Source organism: Crinia signifera, chromosome 3 (assembly GCF_055691185.1).
Source record: "Crinia signifera chromosome 3, ASM5569118v1, whole genome shotgun sequence".
NCBI classification, from domain to species: Eukaryota; Metazoa; Chordata; class Amphibia; order Anura; family Myobatrachidae; genus Crinia; species Crinia signifera.
Genome location: NC_139219.1, coordinates 329050209 through 329066994, shown reverse-complemented (window position 1 = coordinate 329066994; position 16786 = coordinate 329050209). Strand labels below are relative to the sequence as shown.

Here is a 16786-nt window from a genome sequence, read left to right as displayed (position 1 = left end):
GATGAGGAGTCTCTATTCTGTCTGGTATATTGGGCCTTGAAAATCAGTTTGCTTATGATCTAAATAAACCATCTTCTTTGCATTACAATTTGCATGACATTTTGCAACGGCAGAATAAGGAGATCTCTTGAGAGTTTATTGTCATCAGACATTCCCCGACAGCAGAGTTTTCTATGTGATGGCTACTGTCGCACTATTTATGGCAGCAGGATTGGTCCTTGTAGCCGGACTAGTGATACATTCATTCCTCGCTGTTGTGAATGTCACGTGCTGGCTGACCGGGAGAGCCGTGTCTTCCGTAAACCAAGTTCTTTCCTGCCTTGGGATCTCAAGGTTGCTGATACAGATCTTCTCATTTCTTGATTTAGTTTTTCACTTTCACTTAAAGCTAGATCCTGGAAACCTTCTGGATACCACCATTGAATGTTTTCTGGTGTTTGTCAACTACTGCAGCATCTGGTTTGCGACTCTGTTCTCTGTCGTCTTCTGTCTGAAGATCGCCACCTTCACCAACGCCTTCTATTTACACCTGAAGGTGTTTATAGCAAGCCGAATTATCCATCTGATTACTGCGTCCATTCTGATTTCAGTTTGCTACATTGCAATGTTTTTGTATCTCAAGAACGTCTTCGGTTCCACAAACTCCACCGAGGTCTTCCTGACAACCAGCTCTCGGCTGGCCGAACTGGAAACAAGCTACATATTTTTACTTATACTTGGGAATATTGTGCCATTTCTCATATACTGTTTGGCGACTGTACTTTTAATTATCTCTTTGTACGTTCACTTTACTAGAATGAAGGGTAATGGTAACTGCTCGGCCCACCTCGTTCCTTATTATACGGCTTTTAGATCCATCATTTTTAGCTTTATATCTAATTCTTTAAATGTCATTAGCAATCTAATTGCTATACATTATATGTTAGTTATCGGACCCCTGTGGTTCCACATCATCATAAATGCTCTTCCAAGTATACATTCCATGTTCTTGATCCACAAAGCAGTTCACCTAAAGCAGATCTTGTCTCAGATGCTGTGCTATTTATGTAAAGAGGAGCCTGTTCAAGAGAGGCAGTGATGACAATGATGATGATGATGATGACAACGATAATGATGATGATACTACAAGGCTTAGGCTGGTATGTCTTGTGACTCTGCATAGTACCTCACTGATTATTGTGTAAAACGGACTGTACAATTTTCATTACATCTGCATTCTGACGCGTTTAGTTCTAAAACATCCGATGTCATATGAATGGATGCTGTAGATCTAGTAATACTCTACATGTAACTTATCAGCTGGCTTCCAGAAGTTCTGAACTGCAAGTCACAACCGGCAGTATGTTAACATGTTATCATGTGGTAGTCTTTCTGAGTACTGTAATTCTAGTTTAGTATAAAAAAACAGGGAAATGTTTCCATTTATAAAACTCTCTGTGTCTGGAGTGTCCAAGAAGGATAGAGAATATGTAGAGTAAACATAGTTGTCTGAATGTGGGTGTGGTGCAAGCCGATGCCTTGCCCCCACAAAATATTTGGAGGCACTAGTCAATGTACCGGGTCAAGGGCACTATCTAGTGTCTAGAAGGAGATAATCACTTTTCTGACTGCTCCACTTCCTCTGTCCACACTTCCTCTGTCCATCACATGGGCTCTTCTGCACCCTGTGGCCAGCTCTGACCCCTACAGGGTATGGCTAGTTACAATGGGCTTGGTTCCTCTCCTACTTCATTCCTCCATCATCCCTTAACCCAAGCCCTCCTCTCCCTTGCAGCAGCACCCCCCCCCCCCCCCCATTTCCAACCAGGTTCTGCTGAAAGAATACGCAATAACTATCAAACCAAGTCTCATTACCCTCCATATGCATCCTAAGACAGAGTGGGTGGAATGAGTGAATCCACTGGATCCCCCCTAATAACAGCCAGTCACCTGTGTGCACCAAAATAAAATTTTATCTTTGACTCCCAACCTGAAAATGTTCTTGCCCCCCTGAGGATAAAGAAACCCAACAACGTGAGGGTCGGACTTGAGTCTTACTGTTATTTTCTACCATATATTTGTACACAGGAAAAAAAATGCACACAACTATTTTATTATAATATATTATATTACATTGTTTTGCAAATACTATAAATGCAGAATTTTGTGTCCACCCCTTTGTGCGGATGAACATTATTCAAGAGCTAAATTATAGAATGTACAGTATGCTTCATTTATTGCAAAAATGTGTTTTTGTATGTGTATACTTTATGTTAAATAAAAAATGGTCTTTTAAAATAGCAAAATACTGTAGTTCAACTATTTATTTCAATTCTGACACCAAATCCCCACCCCCTGCTCACATCAGAGCTGTGTTAACGGTAAAAGGTTAATAAAGGAGAACACTGGACCCATCATAATGACAAAGGTGAAAGAATTAGCGATAATAAGACAAAAGCAGAGGAACTAAACACTTTTTTTTATTTCTCGTTACTTGAAGAAGCTGCTCTGTAAAATAGGAGTTGGGTTAAGGAGCTAACAACTGTAATTGGGCAAGAAACTTGCTGCGGAACAGGAAACAGAATAGTGGTTAACGGTTCATTTTCAAACTGGGTCACATTACTTAGTGGTGTACCTCAGAGTTCAGTGCTGGGACCAATTCTCTTTACCATATTTCTTAATGATAGTGGGGATGGTCTAGTAAGCAATGTGTCAATTTAAGCAAAATCCGACCAGGATGTCACCACTTTATAGAGGGACTTAAACAAACTGGAGTCTCGGGCTGATAAATGGAAAATTAAATTCAATGTACTGTAGACAAATGTAAGGTAATGCACTTCAGGAGCAGAAACCAGTGCAATGCATTAACTGAATAGGGTAGAGCTAGGCCAATCACAGGGTAGAAAGACTTAGGGGTACAATAGACAATAAACTGTACTGTAGTACTCACTCTCGGGGCAGCAGCAAAAGCAGACAGCAGACATTTTTGCCAGCATAAAAAGAGGTGTAGAGGCTAGCATTAATGTCTAGTAGAGATGGCCCTTGGCCATGAATGATTGCTGATCATTGATGGTTTATAGTATGTCTGATGGTAAATACTTGTGACATTGATGGGAGAGAACCGAATGGTGCATAGCCATCGATGGCACATAATGTAACTACCAGATAGTTCTGTTTTTTTTATTTTCTAGCGTGGGACACGGAGCATAGCTACACCCCCTATCACCCACAAAGCCCCACCTCTATGTTCTGATTAGCAGGCATTAAATAAGTAGGGATGATCATCAGTTGGTGAAACCACTGATGATCATCCATTGCATAGTTTATAACCATCGATGGTCCCATTCCACCATTGATGGTAGCCATTGATGGTCAACACAAAGACGGAAATCACTAATGTCTAATTGAAGGCCCTTAGCACCATGCTCCAAAGGATCCCAACACCTGTAAAAGCTTCATTAGCCAAGGATTTATAATAAGCTCAGTAGTCAAATCTATGAATGCACCTGTGTGTTACAAACCCCTCTTCCATCTCTTTCTGGTACAGAGGCCATGTTTACTTAACTAGAACAAATTTTTAGGATGGATGCAAATTGAAGGCAGACAGCAAGAACATTCAAACCCTTACCCTAGCAACCGTCATGTTCCCGGGAAGACCGTGACTAATCGCAGCACTGTTTGCTTAGGCATCAATCGCAGCATCCAATGCAATTTGATTTTGATGCAAATATAATTTCATCAAGGACAGTGTATTTATAGATCCTATAGCTTTGAGTTTAAGATTGAAAACATGTTCACAATGTTATAAAATGAGACCACCTAGCCATGCGGATGGAGTTTTCCATCATTATGGTAAAAATAACATAAATCCCATAATATTACTTTGTAAATTGACATTGATCCCATCCATTGGCTTCCAGTATATCAGTAATATGAACGATGTAGGTGTTTGGAGTCATTATGATTCTCTCTTTCTCCCTCCCTCTCTCTTAGTGGCGTAACTAGAAATGTTGTACCCCCCGCCAAAACATTTTCTGGTGCAACCCTGACCATGACTAATCGCTGCGCTGTTTGCTTAAGCATCAACCACAGCATCCAATGCAATATATAGGGCCTTATTCTGGTTGCTTCGCAACTGCACTGCGTTCACACTGGGACCACCGATGTGAATTTCATGCATGCACCTAGGACAGTGGGCGGGGCGGGGGGGGGGGGGCGGAGAGGGCAGAGATTAGCATATGGGAACACCCAGCATTTCTTGGTAATGAGGCTGTGACGCGGATGCGGGCAGATGACATCACCGGATGTCAGCTGTCCGCCCATTTCCTTCCCAGCATGCAGGCATACAGTATATAAGTATATTGGCGACCATCGAAAGATGTGAGAGGTTCCCCTGACCTGCGAATGGATGTCACTGTGTAACAACCATTCACAAACCCCTATGAGCGAATCGCCTTTGTGTATGGGTGGTGCCAACCAACCATTCGCAATGCCGGGTTTGGTGGAATCGCAAGGCTACGAATTCGCAGCATTGCAAATCAACCAGAATAACCTCCATAATTTCATCAAGGACAGCATATGTATAGCCCCTATAGCTTTCAGTTTAAGAACGAAAACAATTTTACAATGCTATAAAATGAGATCACCTAAAGCGGGTGTGGTATATCTCACGGACAATGTCTAGTTAGACAGTCAATAGGTAGACACCAAAAGTTAGACATGCATTAGTCAGATATTGACAAGTTAGACATGTATTAGTCAGACATTGACAAAAGTTAGACATGCATTAGTCAGACATTGACAAAAGTTAGACATGTATTAGTCAGACATTGACAAAAGTTATACATGCATTTCTCAGACATTGACAAAAGTTAGACATGCATTAGTCAGACATTGACAAAAGTTAGACATGCATTTGTGAGACAGTGACAAAAGTTAGACATGCATTAGTCAGACATTGACAAAAGTTAGACATGCATTAGTCAGACATTGACAAAAGATAGACATGCATTAGTCAGACATTGACAAAACTAACAACACAAATAAAATGTTGACATGAAAAATCAATTTGTATACATGGACACCGTATAAGTGTGGTTGTGGTATATTACATCCACAATGTCTAGGCCTACAGTTGTATGGTCGACCACTAATGGTCGACAGGGTCAATTGGTCGACATGGTCTAATGGTCGACAATCAAAAGGTCAACAGTGAAAAGGTCGACAGGGTCCCAAGGTTGAAGTGAAAAGGTAGACAGGGTCCATGGCTCGCTGTGTGCCCCATGCTTCGGGCTCACTATTATATTCTCCCTCCACTCTGTAGTGGATAGTAGGGCATGAAATACCGCCTGTCGGCACATGTAAGCTCAAAATTTTGTAAAAAAAAAATAAATGCATGTCCACCTTTTGACCATTTCGACCTTTTGGCTGTCAACCTTTTGACCATGTCGACCTTTGGACCTTGTCGACCTTTTCACTGTCGACCACTGGACCCTGTTGACCTTTTGATTGTTGACCTTTTGACCCTGTCAACCTTTTGTTAATATGTATATGTTTGTTTCTTTGTTATCATGCAAGTGCTTCACTTTATATAACTGCTATATGCCTGCTAAGGGTAGCCCGCTAGTTCCATGTTTAGGTGCATAGCTGCTGCAGCCACCAGGGCCCGGACACACCTGCATTGTCTGGACCACAAACTTTTTGGCAGGGGGGAGCAAAATGTATAGTTATGCCACTGGCCATAGTGCTGCCCTTACAGTCAATGTTCTTCGTTCTTGCATATAGGCTGCAGTTGGAGATGAGACTGTGATGAATCCGATGGGGTCTCACTTCAGTCTAGGACGGCAGATACACATGCTGAAACTAGCAATTCTGCAGCCTGGAAAACCTCATTTATTAAAGCATGCGCGTGCAAACATGAATTAGGCCCAGTGCTCCTTGTGCACCTTCCCCCAGATATGGCAGCTGCTCCGTCTGTGAGGGAGCTGTCCGTGGTGCTGTAACCAGCCCTGCTGCTGCAACGGAGAAGTCAGTGGTTGCCTATAATAGGGAAACCCAGAGGAGCTACAGGCAAACTGCCCTGTCTATAATGGAGGTGACCATTGGGGTTGCTGCGGGAGTCCTATTCCTTAGACAGACACCGCTGAGTGCAGGAAGTGACCATTGTGGTAGCTGCGGGAGTCCTATTCCTTAGACAGACACCGCTGAGTGCAGGAAGTACCTCCGCTGACACATAAATAGGGTGCGTATAGGGAGAGGTGTAAGTGGAGGATCTCTGATAAAACATATTATTCTAGATATCGGAGTCAGGGAGCCAAACTGTATTACAGGGACGTAACTCCCAGAGGCAATGACGACACCTGTCCCTGGGCTACTATCTCTGAAGGAGCACTAGCTAAAATGGAGGGGCATGGTCACCGGGTGGGATGGACCTCTGTGAAAAAAAATAAACAAGAGGGAGAGAGATGAATGGCGGCTGCCGCTGTAGCTGTCTCTCTCCCTCACTCGGCAGTGTATGCTGAGCTGGGGAGAGCGGCTGCACTGCGGCGGCAGCCTGTCACATCTCACCCCCATGGCTCGGCACCCTGCAATTGGGAAGGGAGGAGTGGGACCCGGGCCTGGGTAAAAATCCCCATCCCCTCATCTCAACACTGATGTCTGCATGTACAGCAGCCCTGTGTGGTTTGAAAAGTCAGTGGTCCTCACCTGCGGGCCTCAAGGCACACCAATAATCCAGATGTTACGGCTGTCCCTGCTCATTTACAGATGGTATAGTCAAGCTGACTAAGGTACAAATTAAGTCACCCGTGCCTTAGCCTCGATAGCCATAAAACCTGAACTGTTGGTGTGCCTTGAGGACCACAGATGAGGACCACTCCACATTGGGACCCTAGTGGGACCGCTGCTTTTCCAAAGGAGCTCTGCAGTGCACTTGCTTTGTCCCAGGAGTCCAGGGTACTGGCAGCCTGGTACTGCACAACCTGCATTGCATACAGATAGTGGTAGATGCTCAATTAGTTCAGTAATACCACTCAGGTGCATGCAAGGGAGGGGTTAATACTGAGTAAGTAAAAAAGGACATTGGTTCCTTCAGCTCACTGAATGGTACTAGTTACCAATCTTGAACACTACATAATAATAGAATTCAGAGATATTGGTTACATATACCTGCGCAGGTGTATGATATGTAACCAAGCCACGTCAAGGCTTCTCTGTATATTGGGGGTCCCTAGCACTATATCTAGGTGCAGGGTGCGGCACCCCAAAAATCTAGCATAAGCTAGAAAGCCCAGAGGGGCACGCCAGTGAAATGCTATAGTAAATTTTAGTGAGAAGAAGCCGAAGCTCTGTATAGAAAGAGAGAGAACAAATGAAGTGTAATTAAAATATTAAAGAAATAGTGTTAGTAAGGAAAATAAAAAAAGTGTTAATAGAATGTAAGGGCATGCCGCACTAGAACCACCCAGCCCAACCAGTCCAGGGGCACCGCACCCCACACCACCGTTACCCTAAATTGGGTCTACAATTAACCCGCAAGGAGCCACATGATAATGGCTCCTTACTTGATATATCCAAACTAAGTGCTACCTACCTTGGAGCAACCCCAGACTACTCCATGTGGCATATCAGGACCCACATCTCCTCCTAATATGGGCTCCTTTTTGCCTCTACCAACAGACATACAGATAGTGTTAGATGCTCAATTAGTTCAGTAATTATTAACTCCCAAGAGAGGGGTTAATACTGAGTAAGTAAAACAAGACATTGTTTCCCCAGCCCACTGAGTGGTATTAGTAACCAATCTTGAACACTACAAGATTGTCACTGCGCTGCCAATCAGAGCTCGCGGGCCGGCAGCCAATCAGGAGCCAGCCCGCGAGTTATGAATGGCTGATGGCTCAGGTACACAGTGAAGGGGAAGGAGAGATGCGGGATGCGCTCCGCTCCCCTCCCCTCACCAAGGAAGAAGCAGCAGAGGCGTTGGCGTCATGGGGAGACCCAGAGACAGTGAGTTTGTCACTGGAGGGGGGGGGGGATATGTGTGGCACTGTGGGGGCATATGTGTGTGGTGCTGGGGGCTAAATTGTCTAGAAACGGCCCTGTTAGGGTGCAATTATATAATAATAATATAATTATAATTCTATGATGCTGGTACTTGCAAGGTGGCAGTCATAACGCCGGCACTTCCTGTCCATCATCGCTAATGGAACTGGCCCCAAGATATTAATTATCATATTTGGAACAGGCACCTGTTTTTTTGGGGTTTTGGGTGTTTTCCGTGGAGTAAAACAATGATCAGTGATAACTTGTACAATAGTAAATTGATCAATGCTATAAGAAACACAAAACATACGTATACCAGGCTTGTATTGTAATAGAGATATTTATTCCATAATCACACATACAAGAAGCAGGAACAATACACAGTAACAAAGTGACATATAAAATATAACCAATACATCTGCCTAATTCTAATTCAGAGCTGATAAATACATATTTAAATACCAATATAAAGGAGTAAACCTTAATTTCAATGCAACTATAAGATATTGTGACCTAAGGGCCTGATTTGGGGCCTGCTGATTTAGACCCATCCATTAGCACAGGTGAAAAATCTTTCGATGGTCAGCAACCATTGAATTATTTTCTGCTCATGGATAAAAGTCAGTCTGAACTTTGCCAGGGACAGCTGAACAGGGGGCGGGCGCTGACATCCTGTCATGCCAGCCGCCCACCCCGTCCAGACTTTGGTATACCTACATTCACATGGGGACGCCCAGCTTTTTTCTGAGCGCACCCACTGTTTTTGGGGGCACGCCCAGGAAACGCTGGGTGTCTCCATGCACCAGCCCCTTTTCCGCCACTTTTCTGCCCCCTCTTTGCGAACGCCCTGAAGTTGTCAAAGTAATTCACAAAGTGGACGCGCACATGCGTATAATCGCATATACATGCGCGCATAGCCGTACCATTGGTCTCCGGACCAAATATAGCTCTTCAACATGAATCAGGCCCTAAATAACAGTAACCTCTAATAACTCATTTATTAAAAAAATATTAGCAACAAGAACAATAGTAAAGTGTGTAAAGTATGAATGAACGAGTGACGGAATAAGGTCAGCAGAGGCGTCTTTGCGCGCTGGGATGGAGCAACACTTGACGGGATCTGTCTGTCGCCATCTTGTGGCCGCTGGCTTAAGAAACCCCTTAAATTCATGCCTAAATTATAGCAGATAGTGACTGGCAATAAATCCTGGCTGTATCCGCTTACGAAATGTTACACTATAACGCTCCACTTATCACGCAGATTCAGCGGCAGTCATGCCCTGAACATAGGCATGCTGCATATCATTATTTTAATATTTAAAATGAAAAAAAAAAAAAGTCATAGCAAAACACCAGGGGCCAAATGTAATAGGGTGAGAGTTTCAGAAAGTGAGAGATTTTGGGAGAGTTTTCTCATGTTTTTTAAAGCAGCAATCAATTCCATGGCAAAATCAACCTGGTTTTGCAGTGTAATTGATTGCTGCTTTAAAAAACATGAGAAAACTCTCCCAAAATCTCTCACTTTCTAAAACTCTCACCCTATTACATTTGGCCCATAGTGTTACAGATCACACGGAGTTCATGTGTTCTGTATAACAAGACTTTTTATCGCATGGAGCATAGACGTATGTGGACACATCTGTACGCTGCCTTTTCAGCACTGCCAGGACGTAATTCCCACTAAGCGGTTAACTTGTTATTGGGCATTCCTGTAACTATAAGGACTGTAATTACATGGGACTGACCTAATGATGGCAACAACAAGTGCAATTTTTTTTGTTCCCATAAAAATTATCAGTCGATATGATTGCCAGCGACAAGTGGAACACGAGAGAGACTGTATATGGTGGCAGTTGGGAAGAGAAATGACACAGAGCCAAGCCAGGTTCAAGGCCAACGTTTCAATGCTGTTACCCCATTTATGTCAGGGCAATATATATATATATATATATATATATATATATATATATATATATATATAAATCTGTCTTCCCGTTTCTCTGGCTGTCTCATTATTATTTTACAATAAGCAAGACATAAACGATCAGGTCTAATATTGTTAATAAAGTTATATACAGTTTAGTTTTGCAGAGAGAGAGTGAGAGAGATAGATAGATTTGCATTATCAAAGAGTTGTGTCTCAGTCGATTTCCCTCTGAGGTCTGATGCAGTAATTTCCTATATTGTGACATTTCTTAACATCATGGAGAATTCTGAAAACGGCCCTCTTCAGCTTGGAGTTCCCCATAATGAGGACCACGGAGTGGGACGTAGGATATAAACTGATGAGTACAAAAATTATACTTTTATCAAAACCTTCGTAGAAGTTGAAACGAAGGAGAAGAGTAACAATTAAGTAACAGATAGTCAACAACTGCACTAAAAACACCGATCTCATGGCGGACAAGTGGGCATCTGTCCGCGGGTTGGAAAAGCTTTTCATGCTGCCCCTAAGACTTCTTACATGGACAAAAAGAGTTTCAATCAAAAATTCAGATGAAATGGTGACGAATATGAATGGCAAAAAGTGTCCAAAAAAGAACGTGGGGACCATGTACTGCAGCTGTTTTCCTATTGTTCTGTTTGCAGATGGACTGTTTTTGGGGAACATTATGTCCATGTTCTCATTAGAGTTATAGGCAAAAAATAATCCAGAAAAGAAGGCTATGAGCAAAGAAGATAATATCATGTACGGTACAAGCTGTGGGATCCTCAACCTGAAGCGGATCAGGACTACATTTTTAATAATAGCAACCTTCACATAGTACAGAACACAGAGCCACATGGCAAACCAGAGACTTGAGAAGTCTAGAAATAGGTAAACAGCATTGATCATCCAGTTGAGAATTCCAACTTCATAAACTTCCCATCGGAAGACCCGGTTGATGATGTTGAAGATGGAGAGACACATGTTGAACATCCGGGAGAGCCCTAAGCTCAGGAAGATCTTGTCAAATGGTTTTAGCTTCCGGCCAGCTCTCCAGTCCATAATATTGATGACTGTAATAAAAGCATTCACCACCATGCCCAACAAGAACTCGGCTACGGCTATTTCATAGACTATGAATAAGCTTGGCTCAGACATGATGGCTACTCTTTCGCGTTCTCCAATTGATGGATAGGCTATATCATGCAATCAAGTTCCAATGTATTTTGCTGCTCTGTGGCTAGGTTTACAAGATATGGGTATTTCATATCAGCAATGCAAATTGACAACTGTCACCGGTAAAAAATCTAATGGGTTAACCTAACAATCAGCATGTCGAGCACAATTATTGGAGCAATATGAAAAGTTTGGAAGTTATTTGGTTAGAAATTATGGACCGTACCATGACGGCCAGATGCAAATGGAACATAGAGAGTTTTCATAATGCTCTTAACACTTTCGTCTTTGGAGTGTTGATAAACAGATGGGTCAGTCTGGAAATAAAGATATGATTAGCCATCCTCTGAGGACATAAGAAATCAGTGAAATACTGTATAAAAAGCAAAGAAATCTCCCATACACTCCTAAGAAATGGCCTGATTCAACGAGGAATGGAAGAGCAATGCCACTTCTAAGAAATGTTGAATTTCCATCCAACTTGAAGGAAGGACATGCTGGGGAAGTCTCAGTAGAAAAGACACCTCCGCATAGCTCCCTTCACAGCATCTGGGATCTAACATCGAGACCATCAGTCGCACAATTTATGCAGAGGACAAGGATATACCAGGCCAGGAAGTCTTTGTGGTGACAGACAGGCACTTGGCTCTTTCATTAGACATGCATTACAGTTAGACATGCATTACTGTAGTTAGACATTGATAAAAGTTAGGTATGTATTAGTTAGACATTGACAGCACTTTGATACAGTATGCATTAGGTAGACATGGACAAATGTTAGACATGCATTAGTTAGACATGGACATTGACAAAAGTATGACATGCATTAGTTAGACATTGAAAAAACCTTGATAAAGTATGCATTAGTTAAACATGGAAAATGTCAGAAATATGTTAGTTAGACATTGACAGAAGTTAGATATGCATTAGTTAGAAATGGACAAATGTTAGACATTCATTAGTTATACATTGACAGAAGTGAGACATGGACAAATGTTAGACATGCATTAATTAGACCTTGACAGAAGTTAGACATGATTTAGTTAGACATTGACAGACGTTAGATGCATTAGTTAGACATTGACAAAACTTAGATACAGTATGCATTAGTTAGACATAGACAAATGTTAGACATGGACAAAAGTTTAACATTCTTTAGTTAGACATTAAAAAAAGTAAGACATGCATTAGTTAGACATTGACAAAAAATTGATAAAGTATGCATTAGTTAGACATGGACAAATGTTAGACATGCATTAGTTAGATGATGAAGCCGCTGACACCATAGGAGGCGGGGAAACGCATCATCTAAACGATCCCTCACTGCTACACGTGAAGCACCGCTGAGTGAGAGAACCCAGAAGCCGGAGCCGAGTGTCCTGGATAAGGCTGACCACAGCAATAGAGCGGCCGGGGACCTGCTGACGGCGTGGGTACTGCCACAAACCTCTCCTCACACTGGCCCTTATTCTGATTGACGCGTACTTTCCCGCATACTTTCGGATCGCGTCTTTACGGCGTCTGCGCATGCGTGGAGAACGCCACGCGCATGTGCCACGCCTTGACTCCGTACCTGTTCGGGCAAATCCCGTACAAAACTGGTCACCGCAATCATTCGGGAAATATGGGCGTATTATGGGCGTCATGCGGAATGACACATGGGCGTAGTTTCAAAGTGGGCAAAACGGGGCGAAAACATGGGCGGACACGGGGGAGTACACTTATGTTGGGGGGCGTGCATTCGGATAGCACTCCGAATGCACGCGAACAAAAAGGGAAGAAATGTGCGGTGTCCAAAAGGCCACTATTGCTTTGCGGACACCACTCGTTCCTGCGGGAGGCGAACGGACCGCCTAATGACTACAAGCATTAACACCTGAACCCAATAAAATCGACTCCTTTACTCATTAATCACTAATAGGACGCTTGTCAGTGCTTTAATTGAAACCATTGCTGCTTCAAGGAAACCTTACTAATCACCCACATATGCTGTACTTCTGACACACTTTAAACCTGCTAACAATGGACATGACTGAATATTAATACTAGCAATACACATGTGTATGCGACATGTACTAATTAAACCACACAATTGTTGTAAAGTAAAGCAATTTATTTATATAAATTTCACTGTCAATGCCACTGTGATGCAATGACAAAAAAATAAAAATACCAAAAAAAACAAACCATGGCACTTAAATTGCTGTAAGGGTTAATGTGTGCAATGCATGTGTTAGGCATGCTTGTAAGGATATATTGGCATCTAATTGATTCCAATTCAAAATAAGCAGTTTTTTATGAGGATAGGTAATTGAATAAGTGGGTCATGTGATGTATTGCAGAAGATACATAATAGTGGGTTGTTTGGCGTAAATACTCCGCTTACGGGCGGTAGCACCGCTTGGCTCCCGTTCGGATGCGGTATTCCCGAGCATACTCTGTAATACTCTGTAATACCGTGCAGAATCTGAGTGTTTCTCCCGCACACGCATGGTTTGTATGTCGTCCGTAAACACGCCCTGTTCTTAAAGAGTGAGTCCGTCCGAATGCAGAGGACACGTGGGCGTTTCTACGGGCGATGGCCGCACGCGGCAGAACACCGTGGCGTGCGGACCGCTCCGTAAGAATGCGGGAATATCCGCACCGATCAGAATAAGGGCCAGTTTGGATTACAAAAACGGATCCCAGAGTATAAGTATACCCCATTTCAATTATTATAAAATTCAAAGCTTACTAACATCTGCAAGCTTGAAATGTATGGCTAAATGACTGACCACTAATATCTGGCTGGAAATCAGCAGCTCGTTTTTGCAGTGGAGTCTAACTGTTGAAAGTGAACTATACCTAACGTATAATAGTGTCTCATATAAGACTGTCAAATTGATCACTGCTTTACAGAGACTTAACACCCTGCATGCCTAACAAAGTTTGAAACCTGCAGCTTATTAACCTCTGCTTTCTATCCGCATTCTAAGTGTGAAAGAGTGAAAAAGTGTGGCTATTAACCTTTCAATTACCACACTGTGCCAAAATAATATTCCAAGCACACCAAAAAAGTGCAAAAAGCATGCTTAGTGGAATTGTTTTTTTTACTTGATATATTTTTATATGTAAATTTCACCGGCCTGTGCTTCCGCTTTTTATGAAATTCTTTTTATGATTAAATAAAATTATATTGATTTTTACTGTAAAAAGTATCCTGAGTATCCCTTTGCGCCATTAGTTAGACATTGAGAACAGTTGCATTATTCCAACAGTGACAAAATTATCTACACAAGTAAAATGTCGACATGGAAAATTTAAATGTGTACATGGACACAATATAACTGTACGCCCTACAGTCTAACCTTATTCATAAGCTGGTACCGGCAGCATTGTGAACAGTGACGTAACTATAGTCCCGCAGCCCCCGCAGTGGCGGGGAGGCGCTGAGGGGGTGTGGGCGCAGGGGGGCTGTGGGACTATTATTACTCACCTTGGCCCTTATTCTGGTTGAAGCGGTAACGGCCGCATGCGGCCGTTCCGCCGATGTTTTCGGTCTGCGCATGTGCAGAGGCCACTCTGCGCATGTGCAGCCGAAATCGCCGTACATGTATTTTGTCCGCCGCAAAGGGGGTGGATAGGGGCGTGAGGGGCTACGAAGCCTCATTTGCATATGCATACGCCCCGCGTTTCATGGGCGTTCCCATGCAAACGCGGGGTGTACGCATGCTAATGAGGCTATGACGCGTGGGTACAGGGCGGGCATCTGACATCGCCGGATGTCAGCTGCCCGCCCCCATACAAGATTTCACACGGACAAGTGTCCGTGTGGTCTTGTGTTGCGGGACCTGGTGGAGCGTGCGGCCCTGCATTCGATGTTCGGCAACCATCGAATGCAGGGGCTGCTCCCACCATGGAGGAGGCGTATCCCCGTCCACAATCATGCGGATCGCCACATGGCCACGTACGGACGGCCGTGGCGATCTGTATGGAAGGCGGGGATTCGTCTGGTGCGGTCGGAGCCGCATATGCGGCTCCGGCCGCACCGATCAGAATAAGGGCCTATATAACACAAGATATTATGGGAGGACAGCGCTCTACTGGGTCTTAACCCTTTTCATGTAAGCAGAGTGTAAGCTGTTACAATATTCTGTGGAGGCACGAGGTGATCCCTTAAAAGAGACCCACTATTTTCACGCGGGTATCATAGAAGAAATCACCAATTCGTCTGGCTCCATGGGAACCCCCATATATATATATAGACGCTGTGTTTGTGGACTACTACACAATATTTGTTTTCTATTTTTATTTACATGTTACCATATGAAATAATGGTACTTATGTAGTATCTGGGCTGCCGATTTCTAAATCGGGTACATCGCATCGCATCGCATGCGACCATCGGATGCGATGCGATGCGATGACCCGATTTTTCCATAGGAATCAATGTTAAAATGGACTGAGTCCATTTTAACATGGAATTCAATGGTAAAAAGGGGTCCTTTTCATACCCCTACTATCCAAGTGGGCATGGAGTTGGATATAAACCTGTGGCGAGCGTAGCGAGCCACCGAGCCCGAAGCGTGGCGAGCGTAGCGAGCCCCGCGAGGGGACACAGAATACCGTCCCCTCGCGGGGCTCGCTTCGCTCGCCACGCTTCGGGCTCGGTGGCTCGCTACGCTCGCCACAGGTTTATATCCAACTCCATGCCCACTTGGATAGTAGGGGTATGAAAAGGACCCCTTTTTCCCATTGAATTCCATGTTAAAATGGACTCAGTCCATTTTAACATTGATTCCTATGGTAAAATCGGGTCATCGCATCCGATGGTCGCATGCGATGCGATGCGATATCGCATCGCATCGCATCTGATTGTATGCCTTAACTTAAGGCATACAATCAAAAAATCGGCAGCCCAGATACTACATAAGTACCGAAATAATTTTATGAAAGAAGCAGTCCGGGATCCTCATCTGGTAAAATATACCCCTCTTTATTGCTAATATTAGCCACAGTAGAGCGCTGTCCTCCCAAAATATCTTGTGTTATATATGTTTTTGCTTGACCAGGTTGATAACTTCTGGTAGAGAAGGCTAGCAGCTCTTTAAATTGCGCACTAAAAAAACTCAATCCATTTACCTGTATATTATTACTCACTGCCTTGCCTTCTGCTGCCAGCGCCTGTGCTGGGTCCCAGCTCTCCCGGCTACTGCAGCAGCTCTGCTAATACAAATAGTGACACTCGGAAAATGGCTGCCCCCATACTGCAGACAGTTTTTCGTCTGCTGTATGGGGAAGCCATTTTCCAAGTGTCACTATTCATTAGCAGCAGTAGCCGGGAGAGCCGGGACCAGGCGCAGACGGATCCGGCTCCCCTCCTCGCACCCTGGCTCCCCTCCACTGCACCCCATCTCCCCTCCACTGGCAGCACAATCGTGGCCCCGCGGCTGAGGTAACGGCCGCACGAGGGTGGGGGGTGTTTTACCCGAGGGGGGGCGCCCCCCTGCATTTTCGGCAGGGGAGAGCAGAATTATTAGTTACGCCACTGATCATGAAACCTGCGATAGTGTTATTAATGGAGAGTGATAGTGTTATTAATTGAGCACACCATCACATATCACATCGCTATATAATGGACACCAGTATGCCATGTACACTATGCCTTCCTACTGTATGTTA

General features: G+C 43.7%; 1 protein-coding gene across 1 annotated transcript; it reads right to left on the bottom strand.

Annotated features, from left to right (window-relative positions):
- Positions 1 to 10162: 10162 nt before the first annotated feature.
- LOC146063063 (taste receptor type 2 member 4-like) lies at positions 10163 to 11107 on the bottom strand. Its single transcript, XM_083175078.1, has one exon. The coding sequence runs from the start codon at positions 11105 to 11107 to the stop codon at positions 10163 to 10165; it is 945 nt and encodes a 314-aa protein (XP_083031204.1).
- Positions 11108 to 16786: the final 5679 nt, after the last annotated feature.